Raw genomic sequence first — 15,512 nt, forward strand, 5'->3', positions numbered from 1 at the left:
ACTCCAAGGCCTAAAGAAAGTGGAAACACTGTTAGTTACAGTTATCTGAGAGTTCACAATACCCCCTCTACCCCCCATTGTCTCTGGCAAGTGATGGACATTGGAATGGTAGCCTGCAGTTTTTCGGGTAGTCCGACTTAACGGTGCTCTTACAGTAGGAAGTATGCCCTCTGATGCCACTGAAGGATCACTAGGCGAGGAATCATGGACTAGAGGAGGCTCAAGATCAGGGACACTACTAGATGACATGGAGATACCCTCAGGGCCTCGAGGCAGGGACGGAGCATGAGTAGAAGGAGGCGGAGGTGATTGAACAACAATTGGTACTATAACCGGAGGGGAAATTTCTTGCTCTGATGACACCAGGAAACACATATCGTCATTCAATAGATCTTCTCCAGATTCCATGGAGGCTTGATCAGATTCTGAAAGGGAGTTTGAAGTCTCTGCTAAATTTTGCCCAGATGGTTGAGCTCTTAACAGAGTACAATGCACATGTCTAACTTTTTCCAAATCATCAACGGGGGCAATGGTGTATGCAGACCCACCAGGTCTAGGGGCTCGCAGCACTTTGTAAACCACAGAACTCCAGCAATCTTGAATCTTTGCCAGGGCTTGCACACAATGGTCCCGCAAATACACTAACTGACCTTGACTTAGAGGGTCATCCTGTACTCACCGATCATGTCGCTCTTTTCTACGGTCCGCTGCAGCTTTCATGTGTACTTCTAGCACTTCTAGGCCACTTGACGTATAGCCTGATGGTCATAAATCCAGTCATGAACACTACCTTGAGTGGGAGCCTCAATTCTACCCAAGAGAAAGTCAACGGGCAATTGTGGATCTTGTCCGAACATTAAGAAATATGGAGATTGGTTTGTAGACTGATGTGGGGTAGTATTATAGGAAAAAACCACTTGAGGGAGATATGCAGCCCAGCTTTTCTTCTTACAAGAGGGTAAGTGTGCAGTAAATTGTGCAGGGTGCGATTAAATCGCTCGCATTGACCATTTCCAGTAGGATGGGCTGGAGTGGTCTGGCTCTGTTCAATGCCATACAACTCACACAACTAATGAATAAGGATACTTACGAAGTTCCTTCCCTGGTCTGAGTGGATGCGACTAGGAATGAACCACTCATTAACCAACACCTTTGCCACCGTAGATGCTCTCTGGTCACGAGTTGGCACCGCCTGGGTGTATTTGGAAAACACATCAGTCGGGACAAGAATATTCTCCATTCCATTCTGTGATGGCTCAATCAATGTAAAATCAATAGCCAGAATTTGGTTAGGTCTTGAAGCTAACAAATGGCCCATATATGTCTGGATTTGAGGGAAGACATCCTTAGCAACAGTATAGCTTTCACATTGTTGGCACCATCGCTTAACATCATCAGACATTCCTGGCCAAAATATTTGTCGGACCAGCTCTGTTGTATGATGACCATGCTCATCATGAAGCTGCTGCATCACTACAGTCTTTAAAGATGCTGGGAGTAAAAGCTGAAGAAAGGCCTCACCACCCTGGGAATGGTGTCACTGGCGATACAATACGGCATCTTTCATCTCTAGCCGTTTCCACTGTTTCAATAGTCTACCTGCATCTGTTCAGAACCCCTGCCACTCTTCACTTGAAGGATATTTCCCCTTTCTCCACAACTTCAGAAACACTTCCAACACTGCATCTGCTTCATGCAGCCCTCGCAAATCTGCAGAAGTATGGCCAGGGAAAGCGGTGATAGATGCTTGTACACATTCATTCAGAGGTCTGATGGAAGCAACTTGTTGGAGAGGCTCGGGCAGAGATCTTCCTGGAATCATACCTTCCAGTACAGGCCCAGCAGGGTGTTGTCGTGAAAGTGCATCAGCATTCCGATTACTGCATCCCGAACAATACTTGATGCTGAAATCAAAAGCGGCAAGTTGAGCAGCCCACCTCTGTTCTAAAGCACAAAATTTAACGGTATTGAGGTAACTCAGAGGGTTATTGTCAGTGTATACCACACACTTATGTCCAAGTAAATACTCACAAAATTTCTCAGTCATTGTCCATTTAGGCTACTGGTTGAACTCTGCCCTCCTGTTCCTGCGACAGGACTGCTCCCAATCTGCTGTAACTTGCATCCACTTCTAAGATGACTGGCAAGGGGAGCACTCACCAACTGCTGCTTCAGGGTATCTAAACTCTGCTGACACTCCTCTGTCCAAGCCTCCTTGCAAGACATGGCTGTATTCTTCCTCTTGGCCCCAGTCAGGTCAGCTACAAGGCGATGAAGTGGGGCAGCCAGCTTGGCAAAACCTTCTACAAACCTCCTGTAATAACTTGTAAAGCCCAGAAATGAGCGTAGTTCTGAGACCTGCTGAGGAGGATGCCAATTAGCAACTACCTCAATTTTCTTAGGGTTAGTCGCCACCCCCTGTTCAAAAATCAAGTGCCCCAAGTAGCTCACCTCGGGCCGGAAGAACAAACACTTTTCCAGTTTGGCCTTTAAGCCTTTTTGTTGTAAACGTTTCAGGACCACCTCCAGTCGTTGCAAGTGCTCAGACACTGTGGAAGAGAACACTATAACATCATCCAGATAAAGCAACAATGATTGGAAATGTTGCGAACCAAACATTCGTTCCATCAATCTCTGAAATGTGCTAGGTGCATTGCACAGGCCGAAGACCATCCTATTCCACTCATATAGCCCAAAAGGTGTACAGAAGGCAGTTTTCATCTTGTCCTTCTCAGCCACTGGGACCTGATTGTAGCTACTAGGGAGGTCCATTGTAGTGAACCACCTGGCGCCTGAAAGAGCATCCAAGGATTCCTCAATTCTTGGTAATGGGAAGGAATCTTTTCTTGTCTTATTGTTCAATTGACGATAATCAACACACATTCACAGGCTACCATCCTTTTTCTTTACCAGGACAATGGGAGTAGCATAGGGGCTGCTACTTTCTCTTATAATTTGGGTTTCCAGCAACTGATTAATATGAGCCTTGATTGCCTCATATTCTGAGGGAGGAATGTGTATATAATGCTGCCAAACGGGAACCTCATCACTCAAGGGTATATCATGCATGATCAAAGTGGTACAACCCAAATCACCATCATGTTCTGAAAACACAGAAGTATATTTAGACAACAGCACCCTAACTTGACACTGTTCTTCAGAAGTTAATGGACACAGATCAACAGCGTCTATCTTGTCCTGCAGGGAACCAGTAATTACCTGGGAAGAAATGGTGGTCTGCACACTCAATGGAACATCTTCAACACCTGGGGGTAAACTCACCAGAGTTACTGGACTAATAGTACCCTGAACAGTTTGTGCAAAAAGGTTAACATCAACTAACCCTACATTGATAACTGGAACATAAACCTGTCCACAAGCTACCTTAACAATGGCAGGGGAAAGCCATAAGTCCAGCTGCCAACCCACCACTAGAGGGCTCAAACACAATGGTCAATCCAGCATTTTGCTGAGAACAAGTAGTGGGAATAAACTTCATGGTGCCGCCTGGTACACGAATACACCTACCCCCTCAAACCCGAACTCGGGGTGAAGAATCGAAAGGGGCATTTACTTGAATTTGATGGCATTTCTGTAGGGCTTGTTGCCAAGAATTAGGGGCATGCTGCACTAAAGCTGCTTCAAAAGGGCCAACCCATATTGTCCAAACAATTCAATATAACATTCTCAAATAACATTCATGCCCAGAACAGTAGTAGTACCTGGAGGAACTTTAACTATGAGCACGCCACGTTTAGGAATCACTTTACTAAAGACTTCGACATCCAGCTCTAAATAGCCTATGTATGGGATATCTAAGCCATTGGCAGCCTTAAGCTGTAACCAATTACAAGAGTGAAGTTTTTCCAAACCCCAAGTCTCAAAGTTCTTCAAAAAAAAACAAAAAAACCTTTGGTCACAGTTGACACCATTGAGCCAGTGTCTAACAAGCAGGGAACTAACACCCCACCCAAGCTAACAGTCACATGGGGGCATGGAGGTAATAAGGGGTATTTTCTACATCAGGAGAAACAGCATCTGAGCCAAACACATACCCTTCTGAACTGTGGCTCAATAGCACAGAAGGTTCTAGTTTTCCTGAAAAGAAACAGAGGGCTGGGACCTTTGCACTACTGGCTGAGAAGGACATGAGGGAGATGGATTAACCCTTGATGATGAACTACACTGTTGGCACCTTCTACAGATAACCGAACCCCTATTAACGGTATTGTAGTAGGATGGGAACTTTTTGGGACATTCTGGAGTGAAGACGCATTACGTGTTAACTGATCAAGCTGTTCTTGCTGCTTTTTAAGCAACTGTTTTAGTTCAGCTAATTCAGAGCCTGTAGACATTAGTGCAGACCCATAAACCCCATACTGCAGCCCATGGGTAGAAGAGGTTGAAAAACTATGGTCCCTAGAACCCCTCATCATGCCCTCCCGTTCCCATCTAATAGCTTCTCTTCTAACATCAAGTAAAGTAGCCCTAGGGTTTCGGCGTACAAACTGTTTAAATTCCCTTCGAAGGGGAGAATCCAACACATACCTCAGAACCTCAGAATTAGGCATACCATTTGGAGCATTTTTAATTACTTTTGACATCTTTTTCCTGAAGTGTCTCCCCCTCTAGTTGTCGTCGAGAAAAGAAATTCTCCTGCAAAACAATATATGAATCAGGGCAGCCATACAGCTCAGTAAGTTTTTGAATAATTCTCTCTGGATCTTCCCGGTCTTCCCTGGGCCTTAATTTTATTTCCTTCCTAGCTTCCCCTTCTAAATGGTCATACAAAATAGTGTGCTTTATCAATAATGGATAAGTGGCGAACATGCATACTAGTCTTTTCTTCTTCTAACCAATCAGTCAAAGGAATTCCGGTGCGGCCTCTAAAAACAGGACATTTCCTCTCCCTAGGGACATAAATCAACCTTTCTGTCACTACTGAATTACCATTGGAGGGAGACCTTGGGCCCACGTCTACCCCTCTATCATTAGACTTAGCGGGTACAACACCAGGACTTGCCTGAACCTCGAATCGTTCTTGACGCAGGCGTTCGTTATCAGCCTTAAGTTGGGCCACTAAGTCTTGCAATTGCTGCATCTCATTCTCCATAGTGACAGTCTGAATAGAAACAAAAAAAGGAGAGGAAAGTACAAAAAACCAATACACTAATGCACTAGCTGCTGTTTCAAAAATCAAACAAACACAACTTAGTGTCACACACAAAAAGAGAAAAATAAACAGTCACGTCTCTGCTTTACACACCAAACGTAATCCTGCCGACTACTGCCAAAATTAGGGATGTCCAGATCCGATCACGTGATCGGAAATCGGGCCCGATCATGTGGTTTCAGACTCGATCGGAATCGGACGTTACCTCCCGATCAGGACTCGGATATATATGTATATATATTCTCATTATTTTTAACACATCTATAGTGATGCGGTGGCACAGAGTTAGGCCTGTTTCACACTGCAAGCGTAAGCGGCGCGTGAGTAGCGCATATTTTTTTCAGCGTGCATGTCAACCAACGGATGCATTCACACAGGCAGCAGGAGCAGCTCATAAAGCGTCAGGCAGGAGCGTTGCGTAAGCAGCAGTGCCGCGATCGTCTCGGCACAGAGTCTATCCCTGTGTCTCAATCAGCTCCCTAGCTCTTTAGGTCGTGAATCAGTATATAATGAAAGTGAATGTGGCTGATACCCTGATCAGTGCCCTGACTACTGAACTAGGGAGCTGATTGAGACACACGCTGCGCTGCTGACGCGTAATTAAAGTGAAAACACACTTTTGATGGACAAAATAAATATAATTTCACACAAAAAGTGTTCAAAATGCACACAATACGCATGTCTAATGTGTTTTAACAAGAATTTGAGTATGACAGAAAAGAAAATTAAGAATCAAAAATAATAATGGAAGATTTACCCATTTAAACTTGTTTTTTATTATTCAGTTTGGGTTAAAGTATGGTGTATTATAAAAAACTAAAGTAAACTAGACAGAAAATATGATATATAAACATTATTTTAGTTATTACACAGACTGCAGCATACCCAAATCAAACCAAATATATTTGTTTTTATATTAGCCTTTTTTATATTTACTGTTGCACTAAAGTGAAGTGAAGTGAACAATTTATGTTATTTATTACTTGATTGTTCAAGCTACCTCACACAAGTGCTCTGTTTGTAATTAAATAAAAAATAAGGAACGTCCTGGATCTGTTTTTTTTCGCTCTTCTTTATTCTTTTTTTGATGTATTATAGAAGTATCGGATCGGGACTCGGTATCGGCAGATACTCAAAATCAAATGACTCGGACTCAAGGGCAAAAAAACCTGATCGGGACATCCCTAGCCAAAATTGTAACCTTTGGCTAAAAGTGTAAAAGAAAAACCCGACTACACCACCTGGGTTATTTCTTCACCCAGGAAAATAAGATAAAAAACCCCCAAAAAGAATTAAACCAAAAGAAATTACAATAATATGAAGGACCCTGCTGGTTCGGATAGGATTAATGACAGAGACGTGACTTTCCAAAATAGTACAAATTTATTTAGCAAAAATCATTTACTCTAAAATGTTCTAAAAAACATTTACAGTTTACCAGTTATTTACCCACAATAATAAGAGACTAGATTAGATCCACTTTAACAGAAGGGACAAACCACACAGCAAATCGGTGCATAACAATAATTAAAGCAAGTGATAAGCCAAAAACAAGAGACAAAATAAAACTAAATTTTGTTAAAAACAAAATAAAAATAAAAATACAAAGACAGCCAAAACACAATAGGTAATTCACAATTAATATTTAAAAATCGTCCAAGCTGCTTCACTGAACAAGAATACAAAGCATGTTGGTTTAATATACTTGCACAAAATACAAAAATATACAAATATATCATACAGATCAATTGGGCAGAATAATCTTAAAAACACTCTGTAAATCAATGGTTCAAAACCGCAACATCCACACAGTCGTACCACAAGACGGTGAAACAGCAATATGAAATGGGTATATGAAACAGACCTATAAAACAGATCTATAAAACAGCAGCTTGCGCTCTTAAGCCGCACCTGAAAAACAAACAAACAAAAAACAAATAGTGAAAGCACTTCAAATGATTTCCCCCTTCCCAAGAAAATGACCCACAATAAAGTTTCTTACCTCACAAGCGAGATTGTTAGACTATTGTAACTTTATGCTACCTGCACTCGTCACTTCACTCACGCATATCCTTAATAACAAACACATATTTAGACTGTGATCTGCGACTGGAAAAAGAGCAATAAAGTAGGCGACTCACCAGGGAAAAGCGACAGGAAATATAAGCCGAAAGACCTTTTCTGCCCACACAACATGCACACAGGAGAAGAATCAAAATGCCACACTTGGACATGCTTTTTATAAAGCCACTAAAGACAAGTTCTCACTACAGGACGTTGGCAGATGGGCGTCTTCTCATTTGAAATATACACAACCATTAAAATGGAAACAAATAATAAAAAACAAAACAAAATAAATATTAAGGACACTTAATCACTCACTCACACACACACACACACACACACACACACACACACACACACACACACACACACACACACACACACACACACACACACACACACACACACACACACACACACACACACACACACACACACACACACACACACACACACACACACACACACACACACACACACACACACACACACACACACACACACACACACACACACACACACACACACACACACACACACACACACACACACACACACACACACACACACACACACACACACACACACACACACACACACACACACACACACACACACACACGTATGTATGTATGTATGTATGTATATATAATATATGCAGCAAGAGGGAGCCAGGGAAGAGCATATGTGTGTGGAGTGTCATTTTATCTGGTGCTGGGGAGATGAGGTGATTGGAGACAGCTGGTGATGATTAGTGTTCTGGAGATGGTGACCAGCGTGACTGAGGCTGCGTCCAAAAACTGGAAAATGCTGCCTTCTTCGGACACATTTCAAGGTAGGAAGGCATCAAGGCATGTCCGAATTCAATGTTAGCTTCACTTCCTGCTTCCTGCGATACCTTCATCTGATTGATTTTTTAAGGCAGCATAGATGTATCCTTAGCTGCCTTTGGTATCCCATAAGCTTTCCATTCTGTGACAGTTGAGCTAGAAAAATAAAGATGGTGTCTGAAAGTTGCGTTTGCTGGCCAGTTTGTGAGTAAATGTACATTTTTGATTAACATTTTTGATGTCATTTCTAGCAAGAAATTACTACAGTAGTAATGAAATATTGTTTAGTTCTCACCAAAGCTCACGCTATATTGCTGTAGATCATTAAACACTTATGCTGCCTCAGAAGTCTGTCCGAAATCCGTTTCAAGCTTTTTTTTCCGGCCGATTCGACATGTTGAATCAACATCGTAGCTCGTCGGTCCGTCGGGGCCATCTGATCATTCTGATTGGCTGTTCAGCTACTGCCACCTGCTGGTACTGAAAGGCATTTCATCTTACGCAGGCGCAGAATGGACGTTCTACTTGGCCATCGGCTGTTGAGCATCGGTTTGGTGTGTCAGGGCAACTTTGGACACAGACACTGCCGACGTGAGCCAACCCACAGTCTGCTTTCATCACCACTAGTTTGTGGGCGTCGGCTTGGTGTATTCATGCACAAAAGCTGCATTACAAGTCATTGCTTGATAAGGCAGCGAGGCAGCAAGTCAGCTACCTAGGTTTCAGGCTGCATCCGAAAACTGAAAAATGCTGCCTCCACAGGCAGGATAAGAGGGTAGGAAGGCAACATGGCATGTCCAAATCCAATGATCATGCTCCTGAGACACCTTCATCTGATTGATTTTTGAAGGCATTATAGATGTATCCTTCACTGCCTTTGATATCCCACAATCTTACGTGTTCCATTCCCTAACTTTTGAGCTCAAAAAATAAAGATGGCATCTTAAATTTGAGGTTGGTGGTCAGTTTGTGTGTAAAGTGTACATTTTGATTAACTTTTCCCCACTCTCTTTTGTTATCATTAAATCGTTACACTGCCTCAGGAGTCTGTTCGAAATCATTTCGTGAGGTACCTTAGTGAGCAAACGCTGCCTGTGGAGTCATTGCCTGACAGGGCAGCAAGGCAACAAGTCAGCCTAGGTTTTTGTATGCAGCATAAGTGAGGGTGGAGCCTTGTGATTCCGTGACACAACCAAGGTCAAACAAGTTTGTTCTAGTAGAAGCAGCCGCAGAATCTTGTATTTCTTGTATTAGACGATGTAAGAAGGAAAATAGAAAATAACCACAACAGTCCAATGCTCCAATCAATTCCTGATACAAAAAAAAATAAAAAAATCAAGTCTGGAAAAAGTTCTGACATGATTTGTCTTGGATTAATTTTATACATCATGTGTAGATTTTTATAGCAACATAGATTACCCTCCTTATATGGGATTTTGTTTCATACATTTGAAAAATTGTTTGGAAAAGTTAGATTGTTTGGAAACGCAAAAGTCTCTATTAATTAATTTATTACTTATGACTGAGAAAGATAGTGGCCCTGACTTTTTCTCCATAATAATCTAGTGACATCTAACTGTTCAGATTCTGATCTGCAATCAGTCAAAAGGTATGTGAGAGCCAATTTGTTCTGACGTAACATTTGGAAAAAGACGTGATGTAATGACGTGTATGAGAACGTAAGAAGTAAACAAAATGGATTTCCAGCCTCTGTTTGGAATATTATTCCCCTTCATATTTTATCTAGTCTGGGTGGCATAAATTTATTCCTTGTTTGCAATTTTGATATTAACAAAATACCTCTGCATTTCATCGTCAAGCTTTTCTAGCATAGAGTTTAATTTACGAACACAAATTTTCACCTCCCCAATAATTTATCTGCAATAATAAGGACATTCTATTTAAACAAAAGACTATTTTCTTTGACAATTGATTTCGAAGTAATGTCGTTTTGGTGTAATGCCAAGAAATGCATTACAGTCTCCCATCAAGTAGACAGTCCAGTCTTGTTTTTAAGACAGTTTCCCATTTGTGCAGAACTGAACTGTTGAGTTGTTGCACACAAAAGAATAGCTCGATCAGAACCTGCAAGAACTGGTCGTAACATGCTCAATCTCTATCTCTATACCTGAAGGGATTCTGCCATAATTATGCAAATTCTTTATTCTCTTGTAACTAAGTTCTGTAACATGTTTGCCGTTTCTTTTGTTGTTGGGCTGTGCGATCTGGACCTACACTATATTGCCAAAAGTATTGGGACACTCCTCCAAATCATTGAATTCAGGTGTTCCAATCACTTTAATGGCCACAGGTGTATAAATTCACCTAGGCACCGTTTTAAAATTTGCCTCTTTTTCTTTGAGTTCTCTGAAATGTGAAAAGAATGATGTTACCAAAAAGTGAGTCAATTCATCTGTGATACTTATGGCCAGATACTAAAGGGGACACTAAGCTGAGTCCCAGAAAACACAGAGAAAGCTTAGGTTCATTCAGCTCTGGTGACACAAGAAGCTGGTAAATACAACCAGTATTCCAGCTGAGTACTAAAGATGTAATTCGTTTTGTTGTATCCCCTGGTTATGGCTTTAACTTTAAAGTTTATCCTGGTCTTTGCTAGCCACTCACTTCATCTCCTAGAAGACCTTTTTATGTTCCCTATAACCATTAAATTCTTTATCATTTTTTTATTACATTTTATGTTAATTCATATCAGTTATGTCTATCCAAATAAAATGTAAATCTTACGGGATATGGACAACTTATAGTATAGTCATGTAGGTATGTTCTGGTTAAACCATATTTTTAACTGTTCTACTACATACAAATGATCATATTTGCACTTCAAAACTGAAAACTGTATTTGTGGTATGTTTAAAAAAAAAAATCATAATTTTAGTTTAAAAGGTATTACTGTACAGACTCCATAAATTAATGGAGAAAGACAAAACAGTTGTAACATGGTCAATTTATTTACAAATTATTTTATTCACATAATTTATGTTTTGTTTTATAATACAATTCATGTTAACACTTAATTTTAGTGTCCTTGTTACGTTACATGTAGTTAATATAGTAATTACTATAAACTGTGCTTAATTACATGCAACTAACCCTAAACCAAACCTTAACCCTGTACTAAGTACATGTAGTTAATTATTACTTAGTACTAAAATTTATAATTAGACTGTAATGCGGACACCTTAAAATAAAATTATAACCCAATTAATTAAAAATTCATAAGGATATTTATTAACATTTTGTTAAAGTTTGTTTGTACATTGTAGACGATGACAATAAAGCAAGGTAAATATTCTTTGGGGTTTTGTTAGACAGGACAGACATATGAGAGTAACATCTGGATCTCATTAGCAATGATAACAGCGCCTGGGTGAATATTTTCACGTAGATAGTGACAGGAAGTCATCTGCCAAACATCGAAGTAGATTACTCCATCAATATCTCTGAACATCTCCTGCATCACCGTGTTCAGCTGCATTACATACCAATCACTTTGAAAAATATTCTGTAAAATCACAGATCAGATTCACAATCATCAAAAAGAGCCTGCATGCACAACAAAATTTATAGGTAAATGAAGCTTCCAGTGCACACATAAAAATAAAACAACAGGACACAGAATAATATAATTAAAGAATAAAATATAAAAATGTATAAAGACATTTTTTTTTTTTTTTTGGAAAAACTACATAAACTGTATTGTTTGTATTTATTGCTACTATGTGTCTACTGGACATAGAGCCCTGTACTCTTTTGTACTTTTGTCTGTCACATGATATACACCGATCAGGCATAACATTATGACCACCTTTCTAATATTGTGTTGGTCCCACTTTTGCTACCAGAACAGCCCTGACCCGTCGAGGCATGGACTCCTCTAGACCCCTGAAGGTTTGCTTTGGTATCTGCACCAAGATGTTAGCAGCAGATCCTTTAAATCCTGTAAGTTGTGAGGTGGAGCCTCCATGGATCAGACTTGTTTGTTCAGCACATCCCACAGATGCTCGATTGGATTGAGATCTGGGGAATTTGGAGGCCAAGTCAACACCTCAAACTCGTTGTTGTGCTCCTCAAACCATTCCTGTACCATTTCTGCTTTGTGGCAGGAGCATTATCCTGCTGAAACAGGCCACAGCCACCAGGGAATACCGTTTCCATGAAAGGGTGTACATGGACTGCAGCAATGCTTAGGTAGGTGGTATGTGTAAAAGTAAATCCACATGGATGGCAGGACCCAAGGTTTCCCAGCAGAACATTGCCCAAAGCATCACACTGCCTCCGTCGGCTTGCCTTCTTCCCATAGTGCATCCTGGTGCCATGTGTTCCCCAGGTAAGAGACGCACACGCACCCGGCCATCCACGTGATGTAGAAGAAAACATGATTCATCAGACCAGGCCACCTTCTTCCATTGCTCTGTGGTCCAGTTCTGATGCTCACGTGTCCACTGTTGGCTCTTTCAGAGGTGGACAGGGGTCAGCATGGGCACCCTGACTGGTCTGCAGCTATGCAGCTCCATACGCAACAAACTGATGCACTGTGTATTCTGACACCTTTCTATCAGAACCAGCATTAACTTCTAGAGCAATTTGAGCTACAGTAGCTCATCTGTTGGACCGGACCACACGGGCCAGCCTTCACTCCCCACATGCATCATTGAGCTTCAGCCGCCCATGACCCTGTCACCGGTTCACCACTGTTACTTCCTTGGAGCAATTTTGATAGATACTGACCACTGCAGACCGGGAACACCCCACAAGAGCTGCAGTTTTGGAGATGCTCTGACCCAGTCATCTAGCCATCACAATTTGGTCCTTGTCAAACTCACTCACATCCATACGCATGCCCATTTTTCCTGTTTCTAACACACCAACTTTGAGGACAAAATGTTCACTTGCTGCCTAATATATCCACCCTCTAACAGATGCTGTGATGAAGAGATAATCAGTGTTATTCACTTCACCTGTCATGCCTGATCTGTGGATATTAGACAATTAAGAATCTTGCTTAAAGGGATAGTTTGCCCCAAAATGAAGTTCTGTCATCATTTACTCATCCTCAATTTGTTCCTAACCTGTATAATTTCTTTTTTCTGCTGAACACAAAAGAAGAATATTTTAAAGAATGTCATTAACTAAACAGTTGATGGGACCCAATGACTTCCATAGTAAAATTAACAATAAATATATTCCTTTTAGTTAGTACAAATAAAGGAATAATTTTCCCAAAAGTGATTCATCCTCCTCATCCATCTCGACTACTTTGATTATGCTTTTATGATCCTTTTTGTAGCTTGACAGCCTTTAGTTCCCATCCACTTTCACTGTAAAGAAGAGAGCTCAGACATTCTGCTAAACCTCTTATTCTGTTTCACAGATGAAAGTCATACAGGTTTGGAATGACATGAGGACGAGTGAATGATGACAAATTTTCATTTTTGGGTCTTTAAAAGAAGGAATTTTACATAATATTTCTTGTTTGACAAAATTTTATCACAAGAAAACTAAAATAAGCAATTTTACCTTTAGTCCTGCAGTGTTTCCAGACTTGATGATGATGGTAGTCTCTGGTGCACGACTCAGCAGTGCAACAACAGACTGACGTATTTTGGCCACTTCATGCACATAAAATGTTATTGGGTGAAACACCATGTGGGCAAAGATTGTAAAGACAACGACTGCATGAGGACCTCCAGCTATTTCATCAATATCATTGCTGATATAATGCAGGTCAGTAATGAGCATTTTAGTAAACCGTAAAGGAACACCATGTGGCCTCCAGTGAACAATGATATTATTTTTCAACTCTACAGCCATCAGGGGTCCACCGGTACGAGGAGTGTGGAGGTCCATTCTTTGTAAGCCTAAATAAGATAAGTGAAACTAACATTAGAATTATTACTTTATTCATTTATCAGATAGCTTTAGAAAGTTGCTTTTTATTGTACACAGCAGCTCCATAAAGTATAGGGCACTTACAGGGTTAGTTCACCCAAAAAGAAAGTTAACGATGAATAATTAATTCATCGTTAACACTAGGATACGTGCCAAAAACCTTTAAGCAGGCTATTATTAAACCTCTTATTAAAAAACCTCAACTAGATCCGAGAGATTTAGTAAATTACAGGCCAATCTCGAATCTACCTTTTCTGTCAAAGATACTAGAAAAGGCAGTTTCATCACAACTGTGTTCCTTTTTAGAAAGAAATGGAATCTGTGAGGATTTCCAGTCAGGATTTAGACCGTACCATAGTACTGAGACTGCTCTCGTTAGAGTTACAAACGATCTACTCTTATCATCCGATCGTGGCTGTATTTCTCTATTAGTGTTATTAGATCTCAGTGCTGCTTTTGACACTATCGATCACAACATTCTTTTAAAAAGACTTGAAAACTATATTGGCATTAGTGGAATTGCTTTGGCATGGTTCAAATCGTACTTATCTGACCGTTATCAGTCTGTAATAATTAATGAAGAGATGTCGTATCGATCACAGGTTCAGTATGGAGTACCACAAGGCTCAGTACTAGGACCGTTGCTTTTCACTCTGTACATGCTGCCCTTAGGAGAGATAATTAGGAAGCATGGTGTTAGTTTTCACTGCTACGCTGACGATACTCAGCTCTATATTTCCTCGCGCCCTGACGAAACCTACAAATTCACAAAACTAACAGAATGCATAGCTGACATTAAAAACTGGATGACAAGAAATTTCTTATTATTAAATTCAGAAAAAACTGATATCCTAATCTTTGGACCAAAAACTTCCTCACGAAAAAACCTTGAATACTCTCTAACACTTGACGGGTGCTCCATTAAACCTTCGTCCTCAGTTAGGAACTTGGGTGTGCTCTTCGATACCAATCTTTCATTTGAAAGTCATGTTTCTAGTATCTGTAAAACCGCCTTCTTCCATCTAAAAAATATATCTAAATTACGACATATGCTCTCAATGACAAATGCGGAACAGTTGGTTCATGCATTCATGACCTCAAGACTAGATTATTGTAACGCTCTACTGGGTGGTTGTTCTGCTCGGCTTTTAAACAGACTACAGTTGGTCCAAAATGCGGCAGCTAGAGTTCTTACTAGAACCAGAAAGTATGACCATATTAGCCCAGTTCTGTCAACATTACATTGGCTCCCTATTAAACATCGTATAGATTTTAAAATCTTGCTACTTACTTATAAAGCACTAAATGGTTTAGCTCCCCAGTACCTAAGTGAGCTCTTAATGCATTATAGTCCTTCACGTTTATTGCGATCTCAGAATTCAGGCCAGTTGATAATACCCAGAATATCAAAATCAACTGAAGGCGGCAGATCCTTTTCCTATTTAGCACCTAAACTCTGGAACAATCTTCCTAGCATTGTTCGGGAAGCAGACACACTCTGTCAGTTTAAATCTAGACTAAAAACACATCTCTTT

The 15,512-nt window shown here is 40.5% G+C and overlaps 1 protein-coding gene and 1 long non-coding RNA gene across 2 annotated transcripts in view; both read right to left on the bottom strand.

Moving 5' to 3' along the window:
• Positions 1–6,543: 6,543 nt before the first annotated feature.
• Positions 6,544–7,607, bottom strand: LOC125261812. Its single transcript, XR_007183441.1, has 3 exons — positions 7,315–7,607; positions 7,176–7,245; positions 6,544–7,084 (listed from the first exon to the last, which is right to left on the bottom strand). It is a non-coding gene; the product is annotated as an uncharacterized LOC125261812 (long non-coding RNA).
• Positions 7,608–11,164: 3,557 nt separating this feature from the next.
• LOC125261810 (NXPE family member 3-like) overlaps positions 11,165–15,512 on the bottom strand; it is a 29,913-nt gene continuing 25,565 nt past the window's right edge. The window contains exons 7-8 of the mRNA XM_048180359.1: positions 13,606–13,946; positions 11,165–11,590 (exon numbers count right to left, since the gene is read on the bottom strand). Coding sequence (XP_048036316.1) covers positions 11,393–11,590; positions 13,606–13,946 — 539 coding nt within the window. The 3' untranslated portion in view covers positions 11,165–11,392. The remainder of the gene's footprint in view (positions 11,591–13,605; positions 13,947–15,512) is intronic.

Source organism: Megalobrama amblycephala, unplaced genomic scaffold, assembly GCF_018812025.1.
Source record: "Megalobrama amblycephala isolate DHTTF-2021 unplaced genomic scaffold, ASM1881202v1 scaffold492, whole genome shotgun sequence".
In the NCBI taxonomy this organism is placed as follows: Eukaryota; Metazoa; Chordata; class Actinopteri; order Cypriniformes; family Xenocyprididae; genus Megalobrama; species Megalobrama amblycephala.